The 26,830-nt window shown below is 37.0% G+C and overlaps 1 protein-coding gene and 1 non-coding gene across 3 annotated transcripts in view; one reads left to right on the top strand and one right to left on the bottom strand.

Annotated features, from left to right (window-relative positions):
* TMCC1 (transmembrane and coiled-coil domain family 1) overlaps positions 1-26,830 on the bottom strand; it is a 246,431-nt gene that overhangs the window by 166,296 nt on the left and 53,305 nt on the right. Inside the window, exon 3 of one of the 2 annotated variants that reach the window (XM_053897484.1) lies at positions 23,835-24,100. In XM_053897484.1, the coding sequence (XP_053753459.1) occupies positions 23,835-24,059 (225 nt within the window). In that variant the 5' untranslated portion in view covers positions 24,060-24,100. Of the gene's footprint in view, positions 1-23,834; positions 24,531-26,830 lie in introns of those variants that run through there. The other variant, XM_019433575.2, reaches the window with a different exon arrangement.
* Positions 1,256-1,359, top strand: LOC128775752 (U6 spliceosomal RNA). The gene has a single exon (XR_008420731.1). It is a non-coding gene; the product is annotated as a U6 spliceosomal RNA (small nuclear RNA).

The following is a 26,830-nucleotide window of genomic DNA, read 5'->3' on the forward strand; positions in this document are numbered from 1 at the left end:
AGCCATCTGTGTTTCCCTCTCTCTCTGTCCCTGCCCTGCTCGCCTTGTCCCTCTCTCTCAAAAATAAATAAAAAAAAAAATTTTTTTTAGGGGCACCTCGGTGGCTCAGTCAGTTGAGCATCCGTCCAACTTCGGCTCAGGTCATGATCTCACAGTGGGTTTGAGCTCTGCGTCAGGCTCCGTGCTGACAGCTCAGAGCCTGGAGCCTGCTTCAGATTCTGTGTCTCCCTCTCTCTGTCTACCCCTCCCCTGTTTGCACTCTCTCTCTCTCTCTCTAAAATAAACATTAAAAAAATTTTTAATTTTTTTAATCTATGTGAAGTATAGAAACATCATAACACAAATATGCTAGAGAAACAACATTTTCTATCTTACCATCCTAAAAAGAAATAAATGGCTAACAACAACTACAATAACTTTTTCTTCTTAGGCCCCTACAGACCCAGACCATTCCTCTGTCATCACACCTGATTTCCTGGGAGATAATTTATTGCAATCCCAGAGACTTCTTTTACCTTAGTAAGCTGAATTTCAAGCTAGGAATTCTTTTTTTTTTTTTTTTTTTTTTTTAAAGACAAAACCTCTTTGGATTTCAAGTATCACCAGACATTAAAGAAAACACTTTACGAAAAAGAACTGAGCACTGATTAAAAAACAAATGTACCTGAAGATCTAAGTATAATAAATGACTGGATTTTTAAAAATGTCACAAAAATACAGCCATACATTAAATAATACTACAAATATAAAATAAGAAATATTAGGTGCTGAAGGTAGGAAATATTAAGTGACATTCTCCACCCTTACTACTGTATTAAAAGAAGATATAATTTGAAAGCATTTTACTCTTAAAAGCAAATATTTTAGAAACGGGTAAGTTTTTCAAAAAAGTGTTCTTTTCTAACATTCTCAAAATTACTAAGCATCTGTATTTTTAAAGCACTATCTATAAAAATTTCAATTGTGCTGAATTAAATTCTATGAATTTCACAAAATGAAAATTAAAGTTATGAAAAAAAGTCACATTGTAAAAAGGAAAAACAATTTCAAAATGGAGCTGTGTACATTGAAAGAACAGAACAGCACCTTAGAATTAGGGAAGTGATAGCTCAGCTCTAGTCCCTGCTAAATACCTATCTGGATATTGTGTTCTGCACACCACCATTTAAGAAGAATACAGAAGAACTGGAATAATCAAGAGCTGATGGACCAATATGACTAAATATTCCAAATTATGATGTGCAAGAACAGCCCCATGCTTGCTTCAGCAGCATATATACAAAAGTGGAACAATACAAGTGATTAGCATGGCCCATGCACAAGGATGACGTTGAAATTTGTGAAGCATTCCCTATTTGTCATGGACCTCTGAGGTCCTTAGTGAATTGCTGAAACCACAAATTTAGATCTGTGACTGTCAAGAATTTACTTGATGTGTAGTTTTCCAATGGAGCCCAGGAAGACTCCAAATTCATCTAGCATCCCAAGAATCCCCATAATCTCATACCTAGGAAGTACTTTTAAGCCATTCTTTTAGGCCAACCTTCTTCTTGAACTTATCTACTCTAGGCTTATGTGTGATTATTCTTGGCAAGACCCACAACAACAGAGTAGTGGTCAAAGCATGACTTTTGGAGCTATGCATGGTTCTGACATCCAGTAAATTTCTAACCAATTGTGTGAACTTGGTAAGTCACTTCAACCTCAATCTTCTGTTTTCCTCACTTATAAAACAGAGACAGTAATATTTCACAGTACAGTGTTTATAGTAAAGATTCATTATTGCATTCTAGCATTTAGAATGCCTGGATCAATAAATATTTGTTGAATTAAGAAATAGAGAGCCTGCATGGCTCATTAGGTTAAGAGTCCGACTCTTGATTTCGGCTCAGGTCATGATCTCTGGGTTCATGAGTTTGAGTCCCATGTTGGGCTCTGCACTGACAGCATGGAGCCTGCTCAGGATTCTTGCCACCCCCCTGCCCCCTGCAAAATAAATAAATAAGCATTTAAAAAAGAAAGAAAGAAAAAAAATATCCCAAAGACTAGAGATTATTAGCCTAGAGAAGGGATTATTCAGAAACACACATTATGAAAGAAATTCATGCCTACAGAGGCATTACTACTGTGACTGGCCCTAACTGAAGCAATGCAATTTAATACAGATTCCAGTTTAATATGTTAGATTTGTCTAACAGAGGCATGCCTGGTAGAATGGGCTTCTTTGGGAGATTTTGAGAAGCCAGATAACCACTTGGGAAGAATGTTACAGAGACAAATAAAATGACTATAGAAGTCCCTTCCAACCTAAGATATTGTGTTAATGAAAGGTTCAAAAAGATAAGTGGAACTTTCGTACAATGCTCCAGAATTCTTGTCTTACCACTCAGATAGTTGTAGCAACTTGGCAGGAGAAGCAACACCAAAAACACAATTAAAAAGAATCATTGCTACTGTCACATTATCTGCCAGTTAGATTACCTGAAGCAAAGATAAATAAATAACCTTGCATTTCCTACTTTCAGGTACTGTTCAGAGGTTAGACTCTGGAGGTGGTGACTTCTGGAATTACAACAATTTCACTGTGGCCTTTTGACAGTGGATATGGAAAGTAATGGGAAACTTCTATTCTTCTACCTAAATTTCTACTTTATTCATTTCTACTATAAGAATTAATTATCAAGCTTCAAATATTACTTTAGATTTCTAAGACCAATTGATTTTTTTTTCCCCCCTTAGGTGTTTTAGGAAAATTAGTCTCCTTAGATGGATCTTCCAAAGACTTGGAAGGTTAACCAACTTTTTGGCAGTCTAGGTCCTTCTAAGATCTTCTATACCCTCTGTCTTTATATTACACTGCTCACATTAAGTACATGATAAAAACGTACACTATTGAGCCATATGTGCTATTATGAGCAAAAAAATTAGACTTAGCCATGTACTAGCTCTCTGGTCTTAGGCAAGTTTGAAATTTTGCCTAGCCCTAATTACTTTATTTGTGAAAAAAAACAAAACAAAACAAAACCAGGAGATCAGACCTACTTCAAAAAGCTGACATGCAATATAAATTACATTATATACATGAAAAAGGTCTTGTATAGATACTCAATAAGCTGAGTACAATCCTAAATAATACTATTAAAACAAATTCATTTCCACAAAACATTCTTGCAAATATCACGGACAACTATGTGGAAAAGATTCTCAATCACTGAATGAGTCACTGAAATTCAGTATTCTCAGGGCAGGTTTCTTGGTATTTTAAAGCAATAAGAAAGATGATGGAGGGATGGTTCTTACCTTCATCCCCCTTTCTTAGCTATAATTCTCCAACATTATTTTGTGGTTAACGTGAGACTACAATCATGAGTTCTCTTTTCTACCCTACCCTCAACCTCACAATGCAGAAATAGCTCCATAGAGACTGTATGGTTAACTGGTTATCTCAGTAAATAGAAAAGGCCTTATTTTAGGGCCCTGTAAATAATTAATTACTCTACTTTCTTATTTTTTTTAGATATATGAGAATCCAGAATGTCACTGCTCATATTTTAACGATGAACAGTATTAAGATAACTCTAAGGAATCATTATAATTTTATTTCTATTGCTACTCATCTGAAAAAGAAGACAAGAATTATTTAAAAGTAATAACATAAGAAAACCAACAGGTAGGGGGTGCTTGGGTGGTTCAGCTGGTTAAGCATCAGACTCTTAATTTCAGCTCAGGTAAACATCTCCCAGGTTCCTGATATCGAGGCTGTGTGTGTCAGGCTCCGCAATGACAGAACGGAGCCTGCTTGGGAGTCTATCTTCTCTCTCTGCCCCTCCCCCTGTTCACACTCTCTCTCTCAAAATAAATAAATAAATAAGCATTAAAAAAAAAAAAAAAAAGAAACCGAAAATGTAGTAATGAAATCACTTTTTGTCACTGCTCTTAGATTTCTGCCCTCATTCAAACAAGCTGATCTAGTCACCAATATCTTGAAAAAGAAAAAACTTTCTTTTCACCTTTTCCTTTCTCCTGCTTGACAGAACTGTTATTCTTCAATTTTCTGACATGATCAACAGGATAAAAAGGCAAAAACCCTAAACACAGAATCAGAAGGAATCCAGGGATCTGGAGCTGGTATCACTCATTAGCTGTATAACCTCAAGCAAGTTTTAAGATCTTCAGACCTGTAAAAATGAACTATAAAATGAGGAGTTTGATTAGGACTGTCCCTAAAGCTTAGCAGTCTATGAGTCTTGCTAATCACTTAGCAACAGAGAGGGATCTATTGGCTGGAAATTAATGTGTCACAAGTGGCTCATTTTGTAACCCAAAGTTTCTGAATTCTTAACTTCCTCAGTATTACAATTGTGCAATCTGAGTCAGGGCTCCTTACCCCAGTAAGATGTTACTATGATAAAATACAATATATTTGTCAGATCTTAATAAATATTTTACTTGAAGAACGCCTGACTGGCTCAGCTGGTTGAGTGTCCAACTCCTGATTTCAACTCCGGTCATGGTCCCAGGATTGTGGGATTGAGCCCTGTGGGATTCCCCCTCTCTCTCCCTCGGCTCCTCTCCCCCACTCATGCACATGTACTCTCTCCCTCCCCTCCACCCTCTCTCAAATTAATTAAATATTTGACTTGATCTTTGGCAGCAGGTATGAATATTTATAATATCTAAACCAATAAATCCTTGCTAATTCTTTTTGCAAAGAGACTTGTCATAAGATTAATTTTTAAAATCAAACATCTTTTATATATCTAAAATGATTCTACTTAGGAAAAGGGTATTTTTAAAGTCCATCTATATATAAAATGAGAGACACAAATCAATGCAAATATAAAGTATGAAAACTCCAAAGTGAAATATAGTCTGCTCCTGGTGACTCACAAGATCACAGGTCAGAACAATGTAACATCAAAATAAGTCAATTGCTATGACTTCTGAAAAAAAACTCCAATCTGTTCTAGTGATTACCTTATATAATTCATGATCCTGGTCTGTCCTTCTATCTACTTACCTACCTATGAGTCTTTGAGAGCTAATAGTCACAAGGGAAGACAGTTCAACAAGTCAAACAAAAAGAGTAGTGGATTTTAGATGCCAAATTTCTGTTCCCTCACAACTAACATTCAAGGCTATATTGCCTCGTGAATAAAAAGGAAAAGCAGAAGTGAGGTCACATATTATATTCCTTTAAAGGTCTAATTATTTTGTAATGTAAAGGCAAAAGAGGTTAGATTTAACTTAAAGAGTGAACACAACTTTGTATTATGTTGAGCCTTCATCACAAAAGCTGCTGTTCCAAACATAGGAATGTAACTCAGATTAAAACAAGTGAACAAAAAAACTTTTAGAAGGGACCCTATGATGATAACTTTGCAAAATCAAATTTACTAAGTTCAAGAACACCTTACCTGTACCTTCATTCTTATGACAACCATATTAAATGTCAACCTAAGATCACTATGGATAATCAAAACATCTTTTGGGCCACTACATAAAATACTATAATAAAGGAAACATACACATTTTGAACCTCTAAATGAGGGTTAATAAATCTAAAAGTTCTTTATTTCGGCAACTAAGTTATGCTCTGTAAAGTATCTTTAACAGAAAACAACTCAAAAGCCAAATACATCTCCATCTCTGATTTAACCCCACTTTTCCAAGCTCATAGTATTCCCTTGACAGGAAATAAAATATTCCCTTTGCCTGATACTAAATACATAGAAAACAGCAATATCAATTGGTGTTCAGCAAAAACTGTAACTTTCCAGAATCACTGAATTCTACCCCTGAAACCAATGCTAAACTATATGTTAACTAATAACTTGAATTTAAATAAAATCTTGGACAAAAAAAGACTAAAAAAGAAAAATATTATAATTTTTCAGCTGCTTTGTGGGAAAATGGGCACTGTCTTACAACTTCTCCCAAACAAATCTTCAGGTTTTAAATTTTGTTTGCCATTAATTTTTTTCTAGCCCTCATTAAATCCTACCTACTCTTCTATTATCTATTCCATTTCCACAATTATCATTTCAGTTCAGTATTTACAAAGAGCACCTACTACTATATCACAGTCACTGTACTCAATCTAGCTCATATAATGATCTCCTGCTACTTCTCAAGTCATGCTGTATTTATTAACATCCTGTCAGTAGGACAGTTATCCCCTCATCTCCACCTACTGATCCTGGCCTACGGGCACCACCTGGTGGTCAGTAACAGGAACTACTCCTCCCACCACCTCATTCCTTCCCCTCTGGGAGAATAATATTCCTTTCAGGTTTTACTCAACTAATTCAATCTTAGAAATCTCCCTTTCATATGAACACAGCTGGATGCTATCTTGCTGTGATTTACCAAGGAGGCAGAATCCCTTACTTATATACCCTCCTCTAAATCCACAAGCTCTAAATCTATATTAATATTTTAATAATTTTAAGGATGAGATTGGGAATGAGAAAGAATGGGTGAGCTAATTCAAAGATGAACTCCAGACAGCAGTAGGCACTGAGCTCTCTGTGCCTCTTCCAGAGATGGCCTTGGTTGGGAAGTCCTTTGGGCAGTCTCTGTCCCCATTCCACCTGTGGAAATATGGGCCAAGAGGGACAGCATTCTAAAGCTCTTTCTGCTCCTGAGGTGCCAGCCTGGAGACAAAGAAAGCAGCTGGGGCAGTGCTACATGGGGCCTCCAGTAGAGAGGAAAGGTGACAGGCAATGCCTTTCCCTTGTCCTTTGCCCACAGCGATCCAATTCTGTTGCATGGAAAATCCATACGCAGACCTGGAAACCATGATTCTATCAAGTTGGCTTAGCCTTTTCAGTGTGAAATCCTCCCAATGCTTGGGCTCTTAGCCACCAAACAGAGGGAATTACCAGGAAGAGTAACCCTACTTCCCTCTTCTACACTGCCTGCTTGCCCAACCCTTTCCTCTTTTCTCTATTTCCCAGATCGAGCCAGGCATTACAAAACAATTCTCCTCTCTGCCCATACAATACTGTAAATAACCCACAAAACTTTCCTAACAGCAGCCTAACAAAGGTATACTTTTTAAAATTTTTTTTAACGTTTATTTTTGACAGAGAGAGAGAGAGAGAGAGAGAGCGAGCGCGCTAGGGAGGGGCAGAGAGAGAGAGGGAGACACCGAATCTGGAGCAGGCTCCAGGCTCTGAGCTGTCAGCCCAGAGCCTGACGTGGGGCTCAAACTCACAAACCATGAGATCATGACCTGGGCCGAAGTCGGACACTTAACTGAGCCACCCAGGCGCTCTAGGTATACGCTTTTTCTAAATTCACCCATAAACAGGAAAATGATACAGTGAGCTCTGAAGTGATATTAACCTTAACAGAGAACTGGGATGCTAGCTTCAGACTTTCCCTTCATAAGCTTCCTAAGTTTGCATCTACCTTTTCATTCCTCTTTAATTAAGCTTACTCTTTTCTCAGAATTATACATATAATTTATTATATATTTATTAATAATTTACATTATCATTTATTGTTACTGTTTTATAAAATAAAGTGTATTTAAATAGCACTGATTAGTATTTTTTCACTATTTAGTTACCACTGTAATTGTGAAATAGGGTATAAAATTTCACCTAGATTTTGTACGAATGGAATTTTGGGGCCAGTCTGGGAATCTACAAACCATTTCTAACAATGAAACTCAAAATGACTTTTCCCATACAAATAAATCATTAAATGTTGTTGGTAAATGCTTACGCTACATGACAGTAGCTCAGCTCCACTGAGTTCTGATACCTTAGTTATTTTTTTTTCCTCTTTTATTCGATCTTGAACATAACTATTAAAAAATATACATTTTCGGTGTGGCTGGGTGGCTCAGTCGGTTAAGCATCCGACTTCAGCTCAGGTCATGATCTCATGGTTCGTGGGTTCGAGCCCCGTGTTGGGTTCTGTGCTGACAGCTCGGAGCCTGGAGCCTACTTCGGATTCTGTGTCTCCCTCTCTCTCTGCCCCTCCCCTGCTCATGCTGTCTCTCTCTGTCTCTCAAAAATAATAAATGTAAAAAAAAAAAAAAAAAAATTTTTTTTTAAATATACATTTTCAACATGCAAACCTCCTTTCAAAAATCTATAGTGAGGGCTTCCTGCTTCTAATCACATCATTAGAATTATTTAGTTTCACATTTATAATGCTAAATCAAAGCTCTCTCCCCCAAACTGACATTTTAAAAATCAGCTACACATAATCATGCACTCTTCCAATCTTATCTCTCATTACTTCCTCTAAATGTTTTACCAGTCCTCATACTGGTTAGGCCCTAGGGTTCTATGTGGGAAATTAAGATAACTAATACATGGTCCTAGCTCTCTAGAGACTCACAATTGGGGTTTGGTTTTATTCTTTTCCCCTTCTTCTTTAAAGCACATCTGAGCTATTTTGAAACTTGAAATCTGCGTGTATCGTGTTGTCTTAGGATGAAGATTTACCCTTACTGTGCCTCATACTCCTAAGACATCCTCCAAGGAGCACACGCTCTATAAAGCCCCTGTCAATAACAGGACCCCATACTTAGCTCTCCCTTCTCTGAACTTCTACCACCCTTAACTCAGTAACAACTGATTATATTTTGTTCTCTTATTAACGATTTTAGCCACAAAGATGAGTTGTAAGTATGCTGTAGATATTGATCACCCTCAGACCTCCAGGTGGGCAAGCAGAGCCTAGAGTGACTAGATCAACTACCCTGGCTATGAACATGTCATCACTTTACCCCGGTGTGCTGGACAGATGTTTAAATTTTCTATGTGTGTCATGAAAAAGACTGGGAAGCCCAAGTTTAACTTGTGGCATTTTCAAATTAGAAGTAACAATAAATATTACTCAGTACAATGACCTCATGTGAAAAATGAAGAAAATGAAACCTATGGAATTTAATTTGTTTAAGGTCACACTGATATTTAATAAGAGCAATAAGACCTTCTTAGAATCTAAAACCACAGGCCTCTGACTTCTGGACTTGATTACACCACATCACCCTGCTTCTTTAATTGCCACTTATGTAAATCTTCCCACCCCAAGACTGTAAGGTCTTTGAGAATAAGGCTATAACACAATTTATAGCTCGTTTCTCTCAAAGTGCTAATCTCCAACTCAGGGGTACTTAAGAGATAGCTGTACTGGTGAAATAAAGTCTTTATTACAAAGAAATGACCCACTTAATGAAAAATAACTTCAATTTTCATATTCAGAAATTTGTCTGAGTCATGTACGTACATAAGTTGAACTTGAGAAAGTGGACAAATACACTTGGGGAGAAAAGGTTACCTGAAACTATACCTTAGACTAGGCAATTGACACAACTATTCTAAAAGCCACATACAAGCATCTAAGTTTATTAAAAACAAGATTATGCTAAGCCCCACATTACCCAACTGAGAATCTAATTACAGTTTTACCTCTCCCAGAAAGGGACTCATAAACCAACCAATCAGGAATTACCTGATCAGTATTAGGTAATCTGCCTGATGACCCCCTGCCACCCCCTAAGGAAAAGTAATGTAATCAATTTGCTTTTTTGCCTAGTATAACTTCCTTGTTTCTGTTCCTTTCTGTCTATAAATATAAAATCTTTCACTTTGTACAGCTCTTTAGAGCTCCTTTCTATTTGTCACACACTAGATGTTGCCCAAGTCATTGAATTGTTGAATAAAGGCAGCGAGAACTTTAAATTTTACTCAGTTGAATTTTTTAACAATGCAAAAAGTATTAACATTTAAATCATACAACATAAATTTAATCCACGTAAATCAAATTCTAGGAATTGTTCCAAGTATTGTTCCTCACCCATCTGGCACACACAGACAAGAGGTTATGACTTATGGCTTTGATGTGCATGATCATCTCCCATTAAAATGCCAAGAAAGAAAACAATTTCAGTACAATTTCTTTAACTATAGGCTTTTGGGACCTTTTCTTTTGGTCCTCCCTCTGCCAGGCCTATTCTTTCCCCAGATATCTCTTGGCTTCCTCCTATCCTTCAGGTCTGTGCCCATGTATCAATGAGGTCTTCCTTGACCACTCTGCTTAAAATTTCCTGCCCTAGAATTCACTTCCTTTCACAACTGTCATACTGTGTACAGATTTCTCACACTATCCAAAATACAGCATTCATATGAAAATTTCTGTAAGTTGAAATGGCATAAAGCAAAGAAGCAATTACCATTAATTTATACGAAAAAAATTTTGATCATTCGCAGAAAAAAAAAATAACCTTAGGCTTTTCTGATACCCTAGGACACATCTTGCTAACAGATGCACAAAATAAATTGAGATAAAGCACAGTTGCTCACAGATCCAGTTCAAGGCTATGACAGCTTGATGCTGAGATGCTAAATGTAGTTCCCAAGAAAGGAGCTTGGCAGTGCTACTTTTGCTGCTAGAGTTGTGCCCTCTGTAACTGCTCACTCCAAAACAAATGCTGAGTGCCACTGTCACTTTTTGCCTTTTTTCATAAAAGCAAAAATCCTCTTCAAATTTTTTTCAGTTAGTCAAAATAAACACTAACACAAAAGCAAAAGCTTAATGTTAACTTTTGAGAAGTGGGAGATAACTGTATTTTATTTGCACATTTTATTTACCTCCTCTTACTATATAGTAAACTTGACAAGGGAAAATATTCTTTACTTGTTTTATTCACTCATATATTCTCAGCACCTAAATCTGGAGTGGGCAAAGTATGGGCCATGGCCTGATACTGTCCACTACAGCCAAACCCAGGTATGCCGATTGGTTTACATATTGTGGGAGGCTGCTTTCATGCTACAATGCATTGTTGAGTAGTGACAAAGACCAGATGGTCAAAAATATTTACTACCACTATTTACAGAAAAAGTATGTAGAGCACTGGCCAAAAACAACATTAGGTCAAACACTCAATAAACATTTACTGAACACAAATGTATGAAAAACAAACAATGGCAAAAAATATTTCTGATCCCTCAGTATTTGAATAAGATATAAAAAGAAGAGAAAATAAACTGAGACATCATCATGGAAGCTCTCAGTGCCCTCGCCAGCTCTGCACTTTCATCTGTACAATTTTTCATATTCTATATCATAGATTCAAAGAACAAAGTTGGCAAGAGCACTAAAAATCAGATAGTTGAGTAACTTACCTAAAATAACTCAGCTAGTAAATGGCAAATCCAGGACAGAAGCCTTTTTCTTTTTAAACTGTTCTCCACTATAATCAAGCAAACTTTAAGGTGACAATTATTTTCCACTCTTCTATTTGAGGATGAGATATAAAATCTGACAATTAATATTACAAGTAATCTGAGTGTTTAAAAGTTTGACTCACCACAAAACAATGATTATAGTAGATAAAAACTTGAGGGAACCCAACTAAATGAGCCTATTCTGAATCTGAAGGCCTCCTTTCTCCCCCCTAATTCTACTATTTCCCCCCTTGATGTTATCACTCTATTTTTAAACATTAACAGTATCCTAATACCATGGCACATTTATATACTACATTGAAATTTCAAAGCATTTACTTAATGATAATCTCAATTTATACCATAAACTGTACACTTGACTTCTGGACCACTATGAATCTTACCATTGCTTTGAAACACAGCCTATCTCTAGCCTATAGTGAAAACACACATTCAATAGCCATCTTCTTAAGTCTCATTCTTTCACTGGGTCTTCTATTGCAATAACCTAATAGTTTTTCGAAGATATTTTATGCTGTTGTATAACATTTACCTCATGGCTCATTATTCCTTTCTTCATAGAGAAGCCCTTTCTTAATAATCAACTCCGTTTGCCTTCTAGGGAAACTCTATTTGGGACCTTCAAAGTGACCACTGTTATTTTCTTGCTTTGAGTTCTCTCACTGCTCTATTTAAGACTGCTAAGACCCTGGTTTCAGCCATCATCATTTCTTGCCTAGATTCTACAGCAGACTCCTAACTTGCACCCTAGATTCCCTGTAGTCTATTCACATGGCAGCCAAAGTGATTCTTTAAAAAATAAGATTATAACTCTTATGCTTGAAATACCCATTGGCTCCCCATCTTGTTCAATCTTTACAATGTCTATGAAGCTCTACCTGATCTGACCATCTGTGACCTCTCTGACCTCATCTCTTACTACTGTCCTGTGCTCACTCACTGGCCTCTTTGCTATTCCTTTAACATTCAGGCAGACTCCCACCCTGAGGTTACTTCATCTGCCTTGAATATTTATCACCCCCCAGGTAGCCCACCACATGAGTAACTCCTTCATCTCAAATCTTCACTCAAATGTCACCTCCTCAATGAGGCTTACTCTTATCATCCCACTTTACACCTCCCCTCCATACAGTCTTGATCTCTGTTATCTCATTTTAATTTTTTTGCACAATACTTCCTCATCTCACAACATAACATGTAATTCATTTGTTGTATTTATTGTATTCAATCTCTTTCAATCAAAGTAAACTCCAAAATGGTAGAAATCTCTGACTGTTTTGTTTTCTGATGTATCCAAACTACCTAGGACACTGTCTGGTACATAGTAGGTATTTAATAAATACCGATGAATGACTGAATAAAAGCTTACTCTGTTTCAAAGATTTAGCCAGGTGCATTTTTTTTTTTTTAACGTTTATTTATTTTTGAGACAAAGAGAAACAGAGCATGAATGGGGGAGGGTCAGAGAGAAAGAGGGAGACACAGAATCCGAAACAGGATCCAGGCTCTGAGCGGTCAGCACAGAGCCCGACACAGGGCTCGAACTCACGACCATGAGATCATGACCCGAGCTGAAGTCGGACGCTCAACTGACTGAGCCACCCAGGCGCCCCAACCGTGTGCATTTTCAAACTCACTAATTAGACTTCCTTTCTTGCTCTCCATGTCTATTTACTACTCACTAATTCACTGAACACATAAACCAAGGACAGAAGTATTGGGCACAGGGAATTCAAATGTGAATAAGATACCTTGTCCTCAGGGCACCTGGGTGGCTCAGTCAGTTAAGCGTCTGACTTCTGCTCTGGTCATGATCTCATAGTTCATGGGTTTGAGCCAGTTTGGGATTCTCTCCCTCTATCTCTCTCTGCCCCTCCCCCACTTGTGCCCACACACACACACACACACACACACACACACACACTCTCTCTCTCTCTCTCTCTCTCTCTCTCTCTCTCTCTCTCTCTCTCTCAAAATAAAATAAATAAACTTAAGGAAAAAAAAAAAAGATACCCTGCCCTCAGGTAACTCTTGTCTTCACTTCTACCATCAATTCCTTGATCTAAACTACTGTCCTCTCTCACTTGGACTGCTATGATAGCCCTCTGGCTCACCTATCTGTATTCAGTCTGAACCTACTCTAATCCATTCTGTAAGCACAGTCGTATGCTCTAATCACAAAGTTGATATAGTGCTCCCCACACACACACCTTGTTTAAATGCTTTGATGCTACTCATCCCTCTTAAGTGGGAGAAAAACACCTTAATATTATCTGCAAACATTTGTATGAACTGCACCTATCTATCTCTCCAGCCTCATCCAGTATACACTTGCATATGCACATACACAAGTATATATACCTGCCATTCTATCATTCATACTCAGCAAACCTCCCCGCCTTCTTAGGGCCTCTGTACCTGCAGTTCAGCTATCTCTTATCCTTACGAGCTCTGTTACCTCCTCAGGAAAGCCATACCCTGACTTCCTTGACTAGGTCAAATTTCTCTATGATAGACTCTAGTAGCACATGTCACAGTTGAAAACTTAATTTGAATGACTGTTTAATATGCGTCCCCATCTGATTATAAACTCCATGAGAGTAAGAATCACATCTGCTTTTGCTCATCATAATATCTGCAGTGCCTAGCACATATTAGATAATATATATATTTGTTGAATAAATGATTAAAACATAAACCAAAATATGGAAATATGAAAACTTTAGAGGAAGAATAAAAAGGGTGGGAAACAAGTGCTAGGTTCTGTATGTGACAGGGAATGGCATGAGGTAAAGAAGTCCACATGGGCTAGAAGGCCTTGCATGCCATTTTAAGGAAATTTCTTTACTCCTCATGTAATGGTGGAGCCAGTGAAGGACTTTTAAGCAGTGGAAATGGCACCATTTGCTTTGTTTTAGATAGCCCTCACAAGCTACATGCAGCATGAAAAAAGGATTTGAAAGAGCAATGAGACAGTTGAAGGCCCAAACCAGGGCACTGACTTAGGAATGGACAATAGGGACAAACTTGGGGATCATGTGATTGAGGAGTAAAAGAGATCAGAATAACGCTAAGGTTGACAACGTGGGTGACTGGTGGCTCCAGAAAGTCAGACCTAGTGATTCTTAAACTCATGGGACTTACTGCACTAGAATCATCTGAGGCCTTGATTAAAAACAGGGTTTTGGGGGCACCTGGGTGGCTCAGTCAGTTCAACATCCGACTTTTGGTTTCGGCTTAGGTCATGGTCTCAAGGTTTATGAGTTCAAGCCCCACATCAGGCTCTGCACTAACGTGTGGAGCCTGCTTGGGATTCTCTCTCCCCTCCACCTCTCTACCCTCCCCTGCTTTCTCTCTCTCTGAAAATACATAAAAACATTAAAAAAACAAACAAAAACAAAAACATGGTTTTCTAAGCTCCATACCAGACCTTCTAAATCAGAAATTCTGAGAATAGGGCATAAAAATTATATTTTCAACTAGTGTCCTAAATGATTTCTTCTGCATTCATATAAGTTTGGAAACAACAGAGACAGGAAACATACTAGAAGATAAAAAGGTTTATGAGAGATTATGATGAATTTAATTTTGGAAATGATGAGTTTGAATTACCTATGCAGATAACCAACAGACAGTGAGATAACTAATTCCGAAGATCACAGGACTGGCCCAGTTGGAGACCAATATTTGGTAGAAACTGAAAGTATGACAGCATTTAAGTTCACAGAAGAGTGAAAAGAGTGGTATGGCCATGGTTAAACTCCAAAGGACACAACATTTAAGATGCAGACAAAAGGATTTGCTCATTATTCAAAAAATACCTTAAAATGCTATTTCTGCAGGAGACATTTGTATGCAAAATGTTGTCCTACTAGGTGTTGGGAGGGATATCAAAGCTAAGATGTGGCACCTCTTGCAAGCCCTGTGGACAGTTCTAGGCCTTCTCTCAATACATCAGCCAAAATGTCAGAGGTCTTATTCAAGTCCATAAGATTCCTTGTAAGAGTGTATGTTTACTAGAAAACACTAATTTGTTTCATTCCCAAAAGTCTTTAGCTTAGAGGAGATCCTCAGTCTTCATTACCCACATCAACAACCTAAAGTCCTTCTTCCTTCAAAGCTTTCCCAGATCCTCTGGACAGAATTAATTACTCCTTCCCTAAATACACATTTTTATATTGCTTGTGGCACTTATCACATTGTATCCTGTATTACATGTGGAGGTGGCAGAGTATTACAGAAAGGGGACCAGCCTACAGAAATCAAAAGCTTCACTCCTTATTTACAAGTTGTGTGACCCTGAAATCATTTATGTTTCCTACTTTGTGACTTAATGACAATAAGGACCTTCATTACCATCTCATAGAATTACTAAGAAGATCAAGTGAGATACTTCATGTCAAAGTGCTTTATTAAAATTCCTAAGTTACTTTTTTCTTCTATGGGTACATATTCTCTTTCCTGCTAGTTCTAAAAATCTTAAGAGCTGGGATCAAGTGTTATGTACCTATATATCCACTACAGCATTTTTCAGAACATCTTACATGTAACAGACACTCAGAAGTTTGGTCAAATATGTTAATCAGATGATATGAAAGAAAAAAAGAGAGACAAGTTATACCCTACCTCATTCCAAAAAAGACCTGAGGCAGCTGACACGATGTTTCTTTGACCACTCTCCTAATTATCCTGCCAGTAAATGCATTGTCCTTGTTCATATCATTCCGCTTTCTGAAATAATCCTTTCTCCTACACCCACACACACACACCTAAATCTTATTTCTCTTACAAGACCCAAATCAAAGCGCCCACCTCCACTTCCTCCTCTAAGCTTTGTATTCACTCCAAACTAGAAGGATCTTTCATTTTCTCAACTTATCCATACCATTTATCATACAGATAACTTTTATATTGTTTGCTGTATCTCCAACTAGACTGTAAGTTCACTGAGTCTAGGATCTGAAAGTTTTCAAATCCTCGGGAGAACTTTAAAGGTGAATAGTAGGTGTAATAGAAAAAATCTTTAGTAGCCATTTTTAAAAATCTAAAGGATTTCAGAAAGATCTAAAATAAGACCATCTTATGTATGAAATGCTACCCTGAATTTTCATAAATTGAGTGCCAATTACTGATTGTTTCTGTATTATACATACAAATGAAGCTGATATTTTAAAGTACAGAAGGAAAAAGTACATCGTTTGTATCTCCCAAATACTCAGACCAATGTCCAGCACATTAAAATGGAGAGACCATCTGGTATGGTAGGTAAAAGCAGTTTTTGAATGAAATAATGCCTAGAATACAGATGTTATTAAAACATATCTAATCAAAATGTAAATGCCTGCATTTAGTATTTAAGTTCTGAAACACTCTAGTTGTGCAACATGCTGGCAGTGAAACCATGGGCATACTTAACTTCTCTATGCCTCTGCTGCTTCATGCAGAAAAAAATAGGGCTGTTTTAGAACTAATGAGAAAACTATATAATGTGTTTAAATACATTGCCTGCTACATAATAAGCACACAATGAATGTAGCTATCATTATCACCACTCCCAAATATTTCTTGATTAATAAATATTTCAGGGGTGCCCGGGTGACTTAGTTGAGTGTTTAACTCTTGATTTCGGCTCAGGTCACAATCTCACAGTTGTGGGATTGAGCCCTGTGCTGGAGCACATGGAGCCTGCTTAAGATTCTCTCTCTCTCTCCCTCTGCACCTCTCTCCCACACTCATATGTATGCACTCTCTCTCTCAAATTAAAATTTAAAAAATAAAAATAAATATTTCATATATTCTACATAAAGGAAATTTAAATATTTTGATTTCTCTATCTCCAACTCAATATAAAAAAATTACCATAAATTATGGTATTACAACAAAATATGTTGTAATATTAATCAGTAAAAATCTAAAAAAGAATATTTATGGATATCTAAAAATGCTCAAGGCAGAATTTTAATAAAAAAGGATACAAAATTGTCCATTTAGTAAGATTCTAGTTTTATTTTTAAATGTTAATCTTAAAAGAACTAAATTTAAATGTTCTATGTATTTTGCATATTTAAGTAAGTAGTATATAGAGAAAACATGCCAAAATATTCGCAATACTTATTTTTGTTTTTTCCTTCTTTTACTCTGTATGTTCAATGTTTTCTACATTAAGCATGCTTCTTTCAAATTCAAAACATTTAACTTTATAACTTTCAAATCACAAAGCACTTACAGAAAAAAACTGCTTTTGTGAATTTGAAGATGACCCTTTAAATGATGTAACTGCAGGACACTGGATATGTCAACAAAATTTTTATGTGGGAAAAAGACAGACACTGGTAAATCCAAAAAGGAAGGGAACAAGAACCTTTGTGTTCAACATGTCATGATTGTTCCAACCAGGTCTCATTTCCATCATTAGGTCAAAGCCATGCTTTGTACATATTAGGCACAAATAAATACCTGCCAAATCTGAATTTAAAAAAGGAATCTAGCTTAAAGGCCAAGAACCTACTTTTAAAACTAGACTTGTTAAGTGGCAGATGGCTAAGGCAGAAGCAGCTGGCTTTCAAAACACAATGGCTACATTGGAAAATCAACTCAACATTTGTCTTAGGGTTATGTTTGTACATGCATACATGTACATGCAAGTCTGTAATAATGCTGTTAACTTAAATGGGACACAGATATCAATGTACTCAAACAATTACCACCAGTATTAAAACATTTCATCCTCAACACAAAAATAGAGGCACCCATATTTGGAATTTGAAACAATCTCTCATACTAAGATACAATAAAATAGAAGCTCTCCAAACTAATTTCCACTTAATTAACCAACTTGCCATATCATTCTCAAACTTCATTTTCTCTGAAAGACATGCAGATTTTATCCTCACAGGATAATCAGTGTTCATGGCTGGTACACTATGGTACACTCCCATATACACTTAAGCTTCTACATCAGTTTGTTAAGTTATATTCATTTATAACTAAATAATTTAATTAAATACTACATAAACCAATCAGATGAGTATAAAAGGGTCTGTTATTTCTATGAAAACACAGGTGCTTTGTAAAGACTCAAGAAAAGCACATTGCTTTTTTAAAAACGAATTTAAGGGGCGCCTGGGTGGCTCAGTCGGTTGGGCGGCCGACTTCGGCTCAGGTCATGATCTCACGGTCAGTGAGTTCGAGCCCCGCGTCGGGCTCTGTGCTGACAGCTCAGAGCCTGGAGCCTGTTTCGGATTCTGTGTCTCCCTCTCTCTGACCCTCCCCCGTTCATGCTCTGTCTCCCTCTGTCTCAAAAATAAATAAACGTTAAAAAAAAAAAAAAAAAAAAGAATTTAAAGTGGGCAAAGCCTTTCAAGAGATTAAAATCTAAGAGGCTGTCCCACACTGCTTCACAAGTGTCACCAGGTTATCACTCCACTTTAAAAACTTAAAAACTAGAAATTATAATCCATGCAATGAGTGAAAGGTACAAAAGTCCAATCAGTAGGTTTATATTTTAAAATTTTAAGGCCTTGGTTTTAAGTAAAATATTCAAAATACATACATACCATTTTTTGATCATAAAAACTTCAACTGACTTTTGATTAAGTGACAGACTATTATATTGGCTAATATAATATAAACCCAATTATATTGGCTAAGAAGGTAAGTAGAGTACTTTAGGTTCCAGCAATTTGTTGTTCACAAAGAGAATGTAGCCTACACTTCTAAGAAGCAAATAAAAATCTAGTCAAATTTTATAAATCACAACTAATGTTACTGCATTCTGATTTTACACATGAATAACATGAGCACAGAGAACAGACTGGTGATTATAAATAAAATTATTAAAACTATAAGAAGTCCATTCTTCAGCAAGTGTTAACTAAGCAAATAGCAAACTGTCTGAATGACTATTCTGCTAATTCTGAAGAATTGTCAGATCACTTAAATGTCTAGAAATAATTAACATCAATTTTTAGAAATAATCTTCTTTTTAAAATCACCAGCCAATCTTTACCAACTGCATAAAAAATAAATATTACCAATCTTTTCATGCCATTAGAGAAACAGAAATTAAAAACCCCAATGCAATACCACTCACAAACTAGAATGGCTAAATTTAAAAATGATGACAACACCAAATATTGATGAGGATGTGAAGAAACTAAAATTTTCATACACTGCTGACAGAAATGCAAAATGGCACAGTCACTTTGTAAGTTAAACATGCATCGTGATAAATATATACGTGGTCTTCATTTCAGGTTCCTGGCACAGAGCTCCTGAAACCCTTGGATTTCTGGAGTGTGTGCTAATTGGATGACTAGTAGCCCCAGGATAGCTTTAGGATAGATGCAGAGTGCCAGAAAGACCAAGGCTCAATTAGAGGAGTGGAACTTTCATCCCCACCTCTCAACCTCCTGGAAAGGGAGAGGTTTTGGAAATGAGGTAATCACCAATGGCCAGTGATTTAACCAACTGTACATGCATAATGAAGCTGCCACAAAACTCCCTAAATGACACGGTTCAGAGAGCTTCCACGTTGGTGGACACTATGTGTTGGGAGGGTGGTGTACCTAGAAAGACACGAAAGCTGTGCATCACCAAACCTCCCCATCTACCTTGCCCTAGGCAGCTGTTGTACTTTGGTGGTCCTGAACTGTATCCTTTATAATAAACCAATAAATGTAAGTAAAGTGCCTTTCTGGGTTCTGTGAGCCATTCTAGTAAATAACCAAACCTGAACAGGGAGTTGTAGAATAAATTGTTGGTTGGTCAGAAGCACAGGTGGGAACCTGACACTTCCAACTGACATCTCAAGTGGAACCAAGTTCTTTAACAGTGAGATCTACATTAACTCTAACGAGTTACTGTCAGAATTTAATTGAATTGTAGGACACCCAGTTGGTGTCAGAACTGGTTGTCAGCGTGGGGAAAAAAAAAACATACATTGGGTGTCCAAAGTGTTTTTGAGTTAAAACAGGGCAGACACATTTACCATATGAATCAGAGAAATGAAAACATTAAGTCCTACATACAAAAGTTTATAGCAGTTTTATTAATAGCGAGAAAATGGACATAATCCAAATGTCCATCAACCAGGGAACAAATAAACAAATAGATACATATCAGAATACTACTCAGCAAGGAAAAGGAATGATGCAACAACTAATTCTCCAAAGCAGTATGCTAAATGAAAGAAGCCAAACACAAAAGACTACATACTGTATAATACCACTTATAATAAATTCTAGAAAAGGCAAAACAATAGTAATAGAAAGTAGATCAGTGGTAGCCAAGGATTAGAGAAAATAGGACAGACTACAGCAAAGGGGCATAAGAAATCACTGCGGGGTGATGGAAATGTTCCACATCATGACTACTGTTTTATGACCACACCTTTTTAAAACTAATCAACTGTATATTTAAAATTGGTGGGTTTTCATGGACACCTCACTGGCTCAGTCAGAAGAGTGTGCAACTCTTCATCTCAGGGTCGTGAGTTCGAGCCCCACATTGGGTATAGAGATTACTTAAATAAGTAAAAACAAAACAAAACAAAACTTAAAAAAAAATAATTGGTGGGTTTTCATAAAAATCCTAGAAGGTAGTAATTTCTCTGACATCAGTGGGAGTAACATTTTTTTAGGTATGTCTCCTGAGGCAAGGGAAACAAAAGCAAAAATAAACTATTGGGACACTTCATCAAAACAAAAAACTTCTGCATAGCAAAGGAAACAATCAACAAAAAACTAAAAGACAATCTACTGAATGGGAAATGACATATCCAGTAAAGGGTTAGTATCCAAAATATCTGTAAAGAACTTATATAACTCAATACCAAAAATACAAATAATCCAATTAACAATGTAAAGACATGAACAGACATTTCTCTAAAGAAGACATAGAGATGGCCAATAGACACATGGAAAGATGCTCAACATCATTCATCATCAGGGAAATGCAAATCAAAGCTACAATGAGATATCACCTCACACCTGTCAGAATGTCTAAAATCAAAAACACTAAAGAATTGGTGAGAATGTGGAGAAAAAAGAACTCTTGTTTACTGTTGGTAGAAATACAAATTGGTGCAGCCACTGTGGAAAACAGTAGAGGTTCCTCAAGAAATTAATAATAGAACCACAACGGCATCCAGTAATTGCACTACTGGGTATTTACCCAAAGAATACAAAAAACACTAATTTGATACATATATGCACCTGTATGTTTACTCCAGCATTATTTACAATAGCCATATTATGAAAGCAATCCAAGTAACCAATGACAGATGAATGGACAAAGAAAATATGGTACATATACACAATGGAATACTATTCAGTCATTAAAAAGAATGAAATCTTGCCATTTGCAACAACATGGATTGATCTAGAGAATACAATGCTAAGTGAAATAAGTCAGAGAAAGACAAATATTGTATCATTTTATTCACATGTGGAATTTAAGAAACAAGATGAATGATTAAAGGAAAAAAAAAGGACAAACCAAAAGAACACTCGTAACCATAGACAACAAACAGATGGTTACCAGAGGGGAGGTGGGTCGGGGGGTTGAATGAAACAGATGAAGGGGATTAAGAGTACATTTATCTTGATGAGTAGTATTAATATATGGAATTGTTGAAATGACTATATTGTACACCTGAAACTGACACTATACTGTTAACTACACAGGGATTAAAATAAAATAATGAAGTAAAATCGGTGGATTTTTCTGTAAATACATGTATTAAAGAAACAATTATTAAAAATGTTCCCCCCTTGGCTCTCTATGAAGTTTTCTAAAGCAATATAAACACACACAATATGCTTTACTTACAATTTTTTTTTTTTTTTTTGAGAGTGGGGGGAGGGTGCACATGAAAGGGCAGAGGGGCATGGCGGGGTAGAGAGAGAGAGATCCACACCCAGTGCAGGTCTCAATCTTGACCCTGAGCTAAGATCATGACCTGAGCCAAAATCAAGAGTCAGATGCTTAAGTGACTGAGCCACCCAGGCGCCCCTAATTTTTAACATGAAAGTCTATAATCACAGAATCACAAGTAAAAAAAAAAATTTCTTAGTGTTCTCTGGTACAGATTAAGACAAATTATATAGTTGCACTGTTAGTTATTGTCAACTAGATTGTATAATCAATGACCAAATGTCCTTTTTATTTCAAAGATAACTATTATGGGGGCGCCTGGGTGGCTAAGTAGGTTAAGTGTCTGACTTGGGCTAAGGCCATGATCTCATGGTTCAGTTCATGAATTCGAGCCCCGCTTCAGATTCTATGTCTCCCTCTCTCTCTGACCCTCCCCGCTCACACTCTCTCTCAAAAATAAACATCAAAAAAAAAAAAAAAGGTAACTATTATGCACATAAATTTATATTATTTTCCTCATTTATACCTTTAATTTTAATGATGTGAATCATTATTCTGATGATTGCTATTCTGGTGAATATGTTATTCAGACAGGCTTAACTTCTTAAAATGATCTACTGTCTATTACTCATTTGTTTCTAATGTCACATTTAGATGGAGAGGTTTAAAGGTTCTAGATTCAATATTTATATTTCCAGGCTAAATATTCAGTAAAATAAATTTGCCTGTGCCAGAAGCAGACACAGTATAAAAGTGAGACTGATTAATCATTAAAACTTAAGGAATACATAAAAATAAATCCAAAACACAGCAAGATGCTGACTTATAGGGCAGACCTGGCCCACAAATATGTTCAGTTTGGCTTCTATACTAACAGGTTAAAAATCAGGAAATGACTAAACTCATTTTCAAATTTCTCAAATCAGAAGACCTGGCAAGACTGGGCTCACAGTCCTAAATCACAACTATCAGCTAAAGCTAAGAAGACATTGCCCCTTTAGACAGGACTTGTACTCTCCACTTTGTCCTAGCCCCATAACATGACTTCACTCATTGTTACTACCTGCCTGGCTACATGTACCTAAGTTTTCAAACCTTACCAGAACTATTTCTACTATGTGCCTTAACTAAGTTATTTTCATAAAACTAAGTTATACAAAAAGAGCTCCCCCTAAATTTGTTAAGCCTAGTTCTCCCATCCAGGAAAACCTAAAAAACCTGTTTATTAAGAGTAAATTATAAGAATGCATGCACTTTATGACAGAATGCAAAATGTATACTGAATGCTGATGATGTGGCACAGTATATGAAAATTATAACCAATTTAGTATATTCCCATGCTAAGCAGACAAACCCAGATTCTAGAACTTTCTTGCCTTCATTAATGTAAGAAAGTCAATTCATGTGCAAAACCAAAACAAGAATCATCTTTGCTCCTCTACCATAAAACTGAGCCCTTAACACACAAAAGGCACATGAAAGATACTGAAGGTTTTAGCAAAAGGGTAAAATAAACAGAACATAGCAATATGTTAGGAAGCAAATAGGAATAGAATTATAGGGATCCATTCATTAGCTAGAATGAGTATTACTCATCCCATGTATTTAATGGGGAAAAAAAACTATTTTTTACCACAACTTTGAGGTCCTTGCTATCTCTTTTTAGCTACCAAAAAGAAGTTTGGAGAGTCTTAGATATAAAGAACAGTAAGTTAACAGAAAAAGGAAATCTGGCAGACTTACCCGCTCTATAGTTGCCTCATCCCCTGGCAGACATGCAGCAGCAGCAGCACAAGCTATTTCCATCATAGCAGAGCTGGTTGGAGCATCAGTTGTAGATGAAGACCTGGGTCGGCCCGACTGCATAACAGTTGCCATCTCCTGGCCAGATTTCCTGTTGATTTGGGGGCTTCCCTTTGGGGCCTCTGGCTTGCCCCGCCTACTATGTAAGCTTGTCCCTCTCTTCATCTTGGGTGGCACTCGAATCTGCTGCAGGACACGATTCAGAGCTGTGGGGTGGGGGACACCATCAATCTCAGCACATGCGTTCTGGCTTTCCAGATCCATTTCAGGTTCTGGATCTGCCTGAATTTGTTGCACATCGTGTGGAGACACTGATGACCTCCTGCGCTGGTGCTGGAAGAGATGCTTCAAGCCTTGGCCAATCACATTAATGTTCTCCAAAGCATTGTGGGTCATTTTAGACAGCTTCTGTTCTGATTCTGTCTGCTTTCTGGCCTCGGCATCTTGGGATTTGCCTCCAGGATCAGGGTCCTCATATAACTGTTCACTGCCCGAAGGCTCCATCAGTAGATTTAATATGCTTATTTGCAAACTCAAAAAATTTTAAACACACCAAGACTGTCAAATTAGGTAGGCATTTGCTTCAACAGTAACTACACATGCAGCTGTGAGACGGAGGCTTCATGCCTATCTAATGCTTAAAAAAAAAAAAAGAAGAAGAAAAGCAAAGAAAGAAAGAAAAGAGCATCTTATTATAAGTCCATGCAGAATTTTCAGTGTTAAAGAAAAAAACATGCCACTAGCCAAACAAACAGGCAATATCATTAAGCAATCTTTAATCAGAAGATTAAAAGACAGTTTTCTAGATAATGGGTAATGATTATTTTCTGGAATAGGAAAAAAGCTAAAAGTAAGTACACAGCAAATGAAAATAGCAATGTTAAAAAAAAAAAATCCCAACAGGTTTCAACATATGAAGAACTGAATACCAGGAGTCATCTTGGGATGGAAACCATAATAATAGTTCACAGAACAGCCATTACTTGGGAAATCAAGAAGGAACAGACCATTCACACGTACAGTCTAGACAAGGCAATTTAATTCCTCTCAGTCACAACCACAGTTAATTGTCCATATGCTGAAACTCAGCAAAGTAAATTCAAAGAATAATAGTGAGAAGTGGACATCCCAATCTAACTGTGGATTTTAATGGAAAAGAGAAATTTCTTGTTACCAATCATATTCATCAGTCACTGGTAAACAGGGGTGTTTATTGAGAAGAAAATGGAAACAAAAATCTTGCAAGTTGAATTCTCCGCTGAACACAAAGGACCATCTGGCACCATATGAGCAAACGATCCAGGCAGAATCTGTCTCTACAGAAACTAGAGCTTTGCCCTGTACCAACTATCAAGAAGAGAGCTTCAGAGTCACTCCAGAGGTGGGGAACAAGAAACAAGACAGTTTACATTTCAAATGGACAAGTGTTGAACAGCTGGGAGTTGGTCCCCACCCCCACCCTACCCTACAAAAAAGAGATTCAAAGAAATCCTTTTCTTTGAATAGTGTCATCTCTGACAGAAGCTTCTCACATATCCACACAAATTAAAAGCAACGAAGTAACACAGTAACTGGGTAGATGGAAGAGTAGAGAAAAAGAAAGGTTAAAATGCAATCACACACCAATATTAAATGCAGGAAATTAAAAGGAAGCTGAAACTAAGAGATGTAAAGTCAGCAAAACTGCCATGGTTATGGAAATCACATGCAAAAAAAAGGAAAGGAGATGGTAGGGATGAGATTTTTCTTAATGGAAAGAAACAGTACTTTTGTATTGAGGTTCTGCAAATATATAAGTTTGTATTAATGCACAGAACCTGAGGACAAAATATGATATAGGATGTTCTTTATTTCCCTATTTTCCCTCAATTTTTTGTTCAACGAGCTTTAAAACTCCCTACACTACCAAGTACTTTGAACAGCCTAAGTCACTACTAGTAAGGCCCTATGGGGGTCATGTTCTGGGGATATGGAGACTCCTTGCCACCAAGTAGCAATCTAGAAGGCATAAACTAGCTGGAATGTAAGAGTTAACTGTGAACTAAAGGATACTAGAGTTCAGAGGGGTAGGAATGTAAACCCTCTAGTTTTCTTCTTGGTAACTACTCTCAGAAGGAAGACCTTCTTACCGTGTATATGGCACTGTCATTGTGGCTCTGCTGTCCATATTCTTTCATACTTATTTACTCATCTCCTGACCTCTTCATGACTCAGAGGCATAAACATCACAACAGACTTAAAGACATTTATCTCTCACCAGTACCTTCCCACTTTCTAAATACCACAAAATTCTTTGCTCCTAAATTAGGTAAATGAGTAGCAGTCATGAGAACAGGAAATTTCACTGCTTTTTGCTTAAACTCTTTGTGGTCATGCTGAAATCCTGCCATACCACCGGGGCCTCTTGCCCTTTTCCTGATTGCACATTGCTTTTGTTTTTCCTCTTCCCATTGAGGGAGCTCAGAATGAAACCCTTAATCCTTATTAGTTAATGACTGTCTTGGCCTTTACTGGAGTTTTCTGGGGCTCCTTGAGGGCAAAAATATTGCCAATATTGCCAGTAGTACATATATTTAATTATACTCACCTTCACTCATGAGTTTGTGGAGCACACTAATAGTTATTGAATTATTTCCACCCTACAAAGCATTGAGCCCCTCAGAGAAGAAGGGCTATGTAACCAAGATACTCCAGTAACTAATCTGGGCAATTGAGACCCTGAGGAGATGGGAAGATGTGAAAGCAGCAGACTAATAAGGTAGTAATTTACCTTTCTCCTTATTTGTATTCCATTAGCTAAATAATACAACTGATTTTTTTGTTGTATCTGGAAGCAAAAGATAGAAGTTTCTCCCATGAGAGTAAAAGATACCACGATTAAAGGAATGGTGTCAAAGTTAGCTGGAAAACCAAATAAATAACGTACTTTACTTGTC

Source organism: Panthera pardus, unplaced genomic scaffold (genome assembly GCF_024362965.1).
Source record: "Panthera pardus isolate Hobbes unplaced genomic scaffold, ASM2436296v1 HiC_scaffold_8, whole genome shotgun sequence".
NCBI lineage: Eukaryota > Metazoa > Chordata > Mammalia > Carnivora > Felidae > Panthera > Panthera pardus.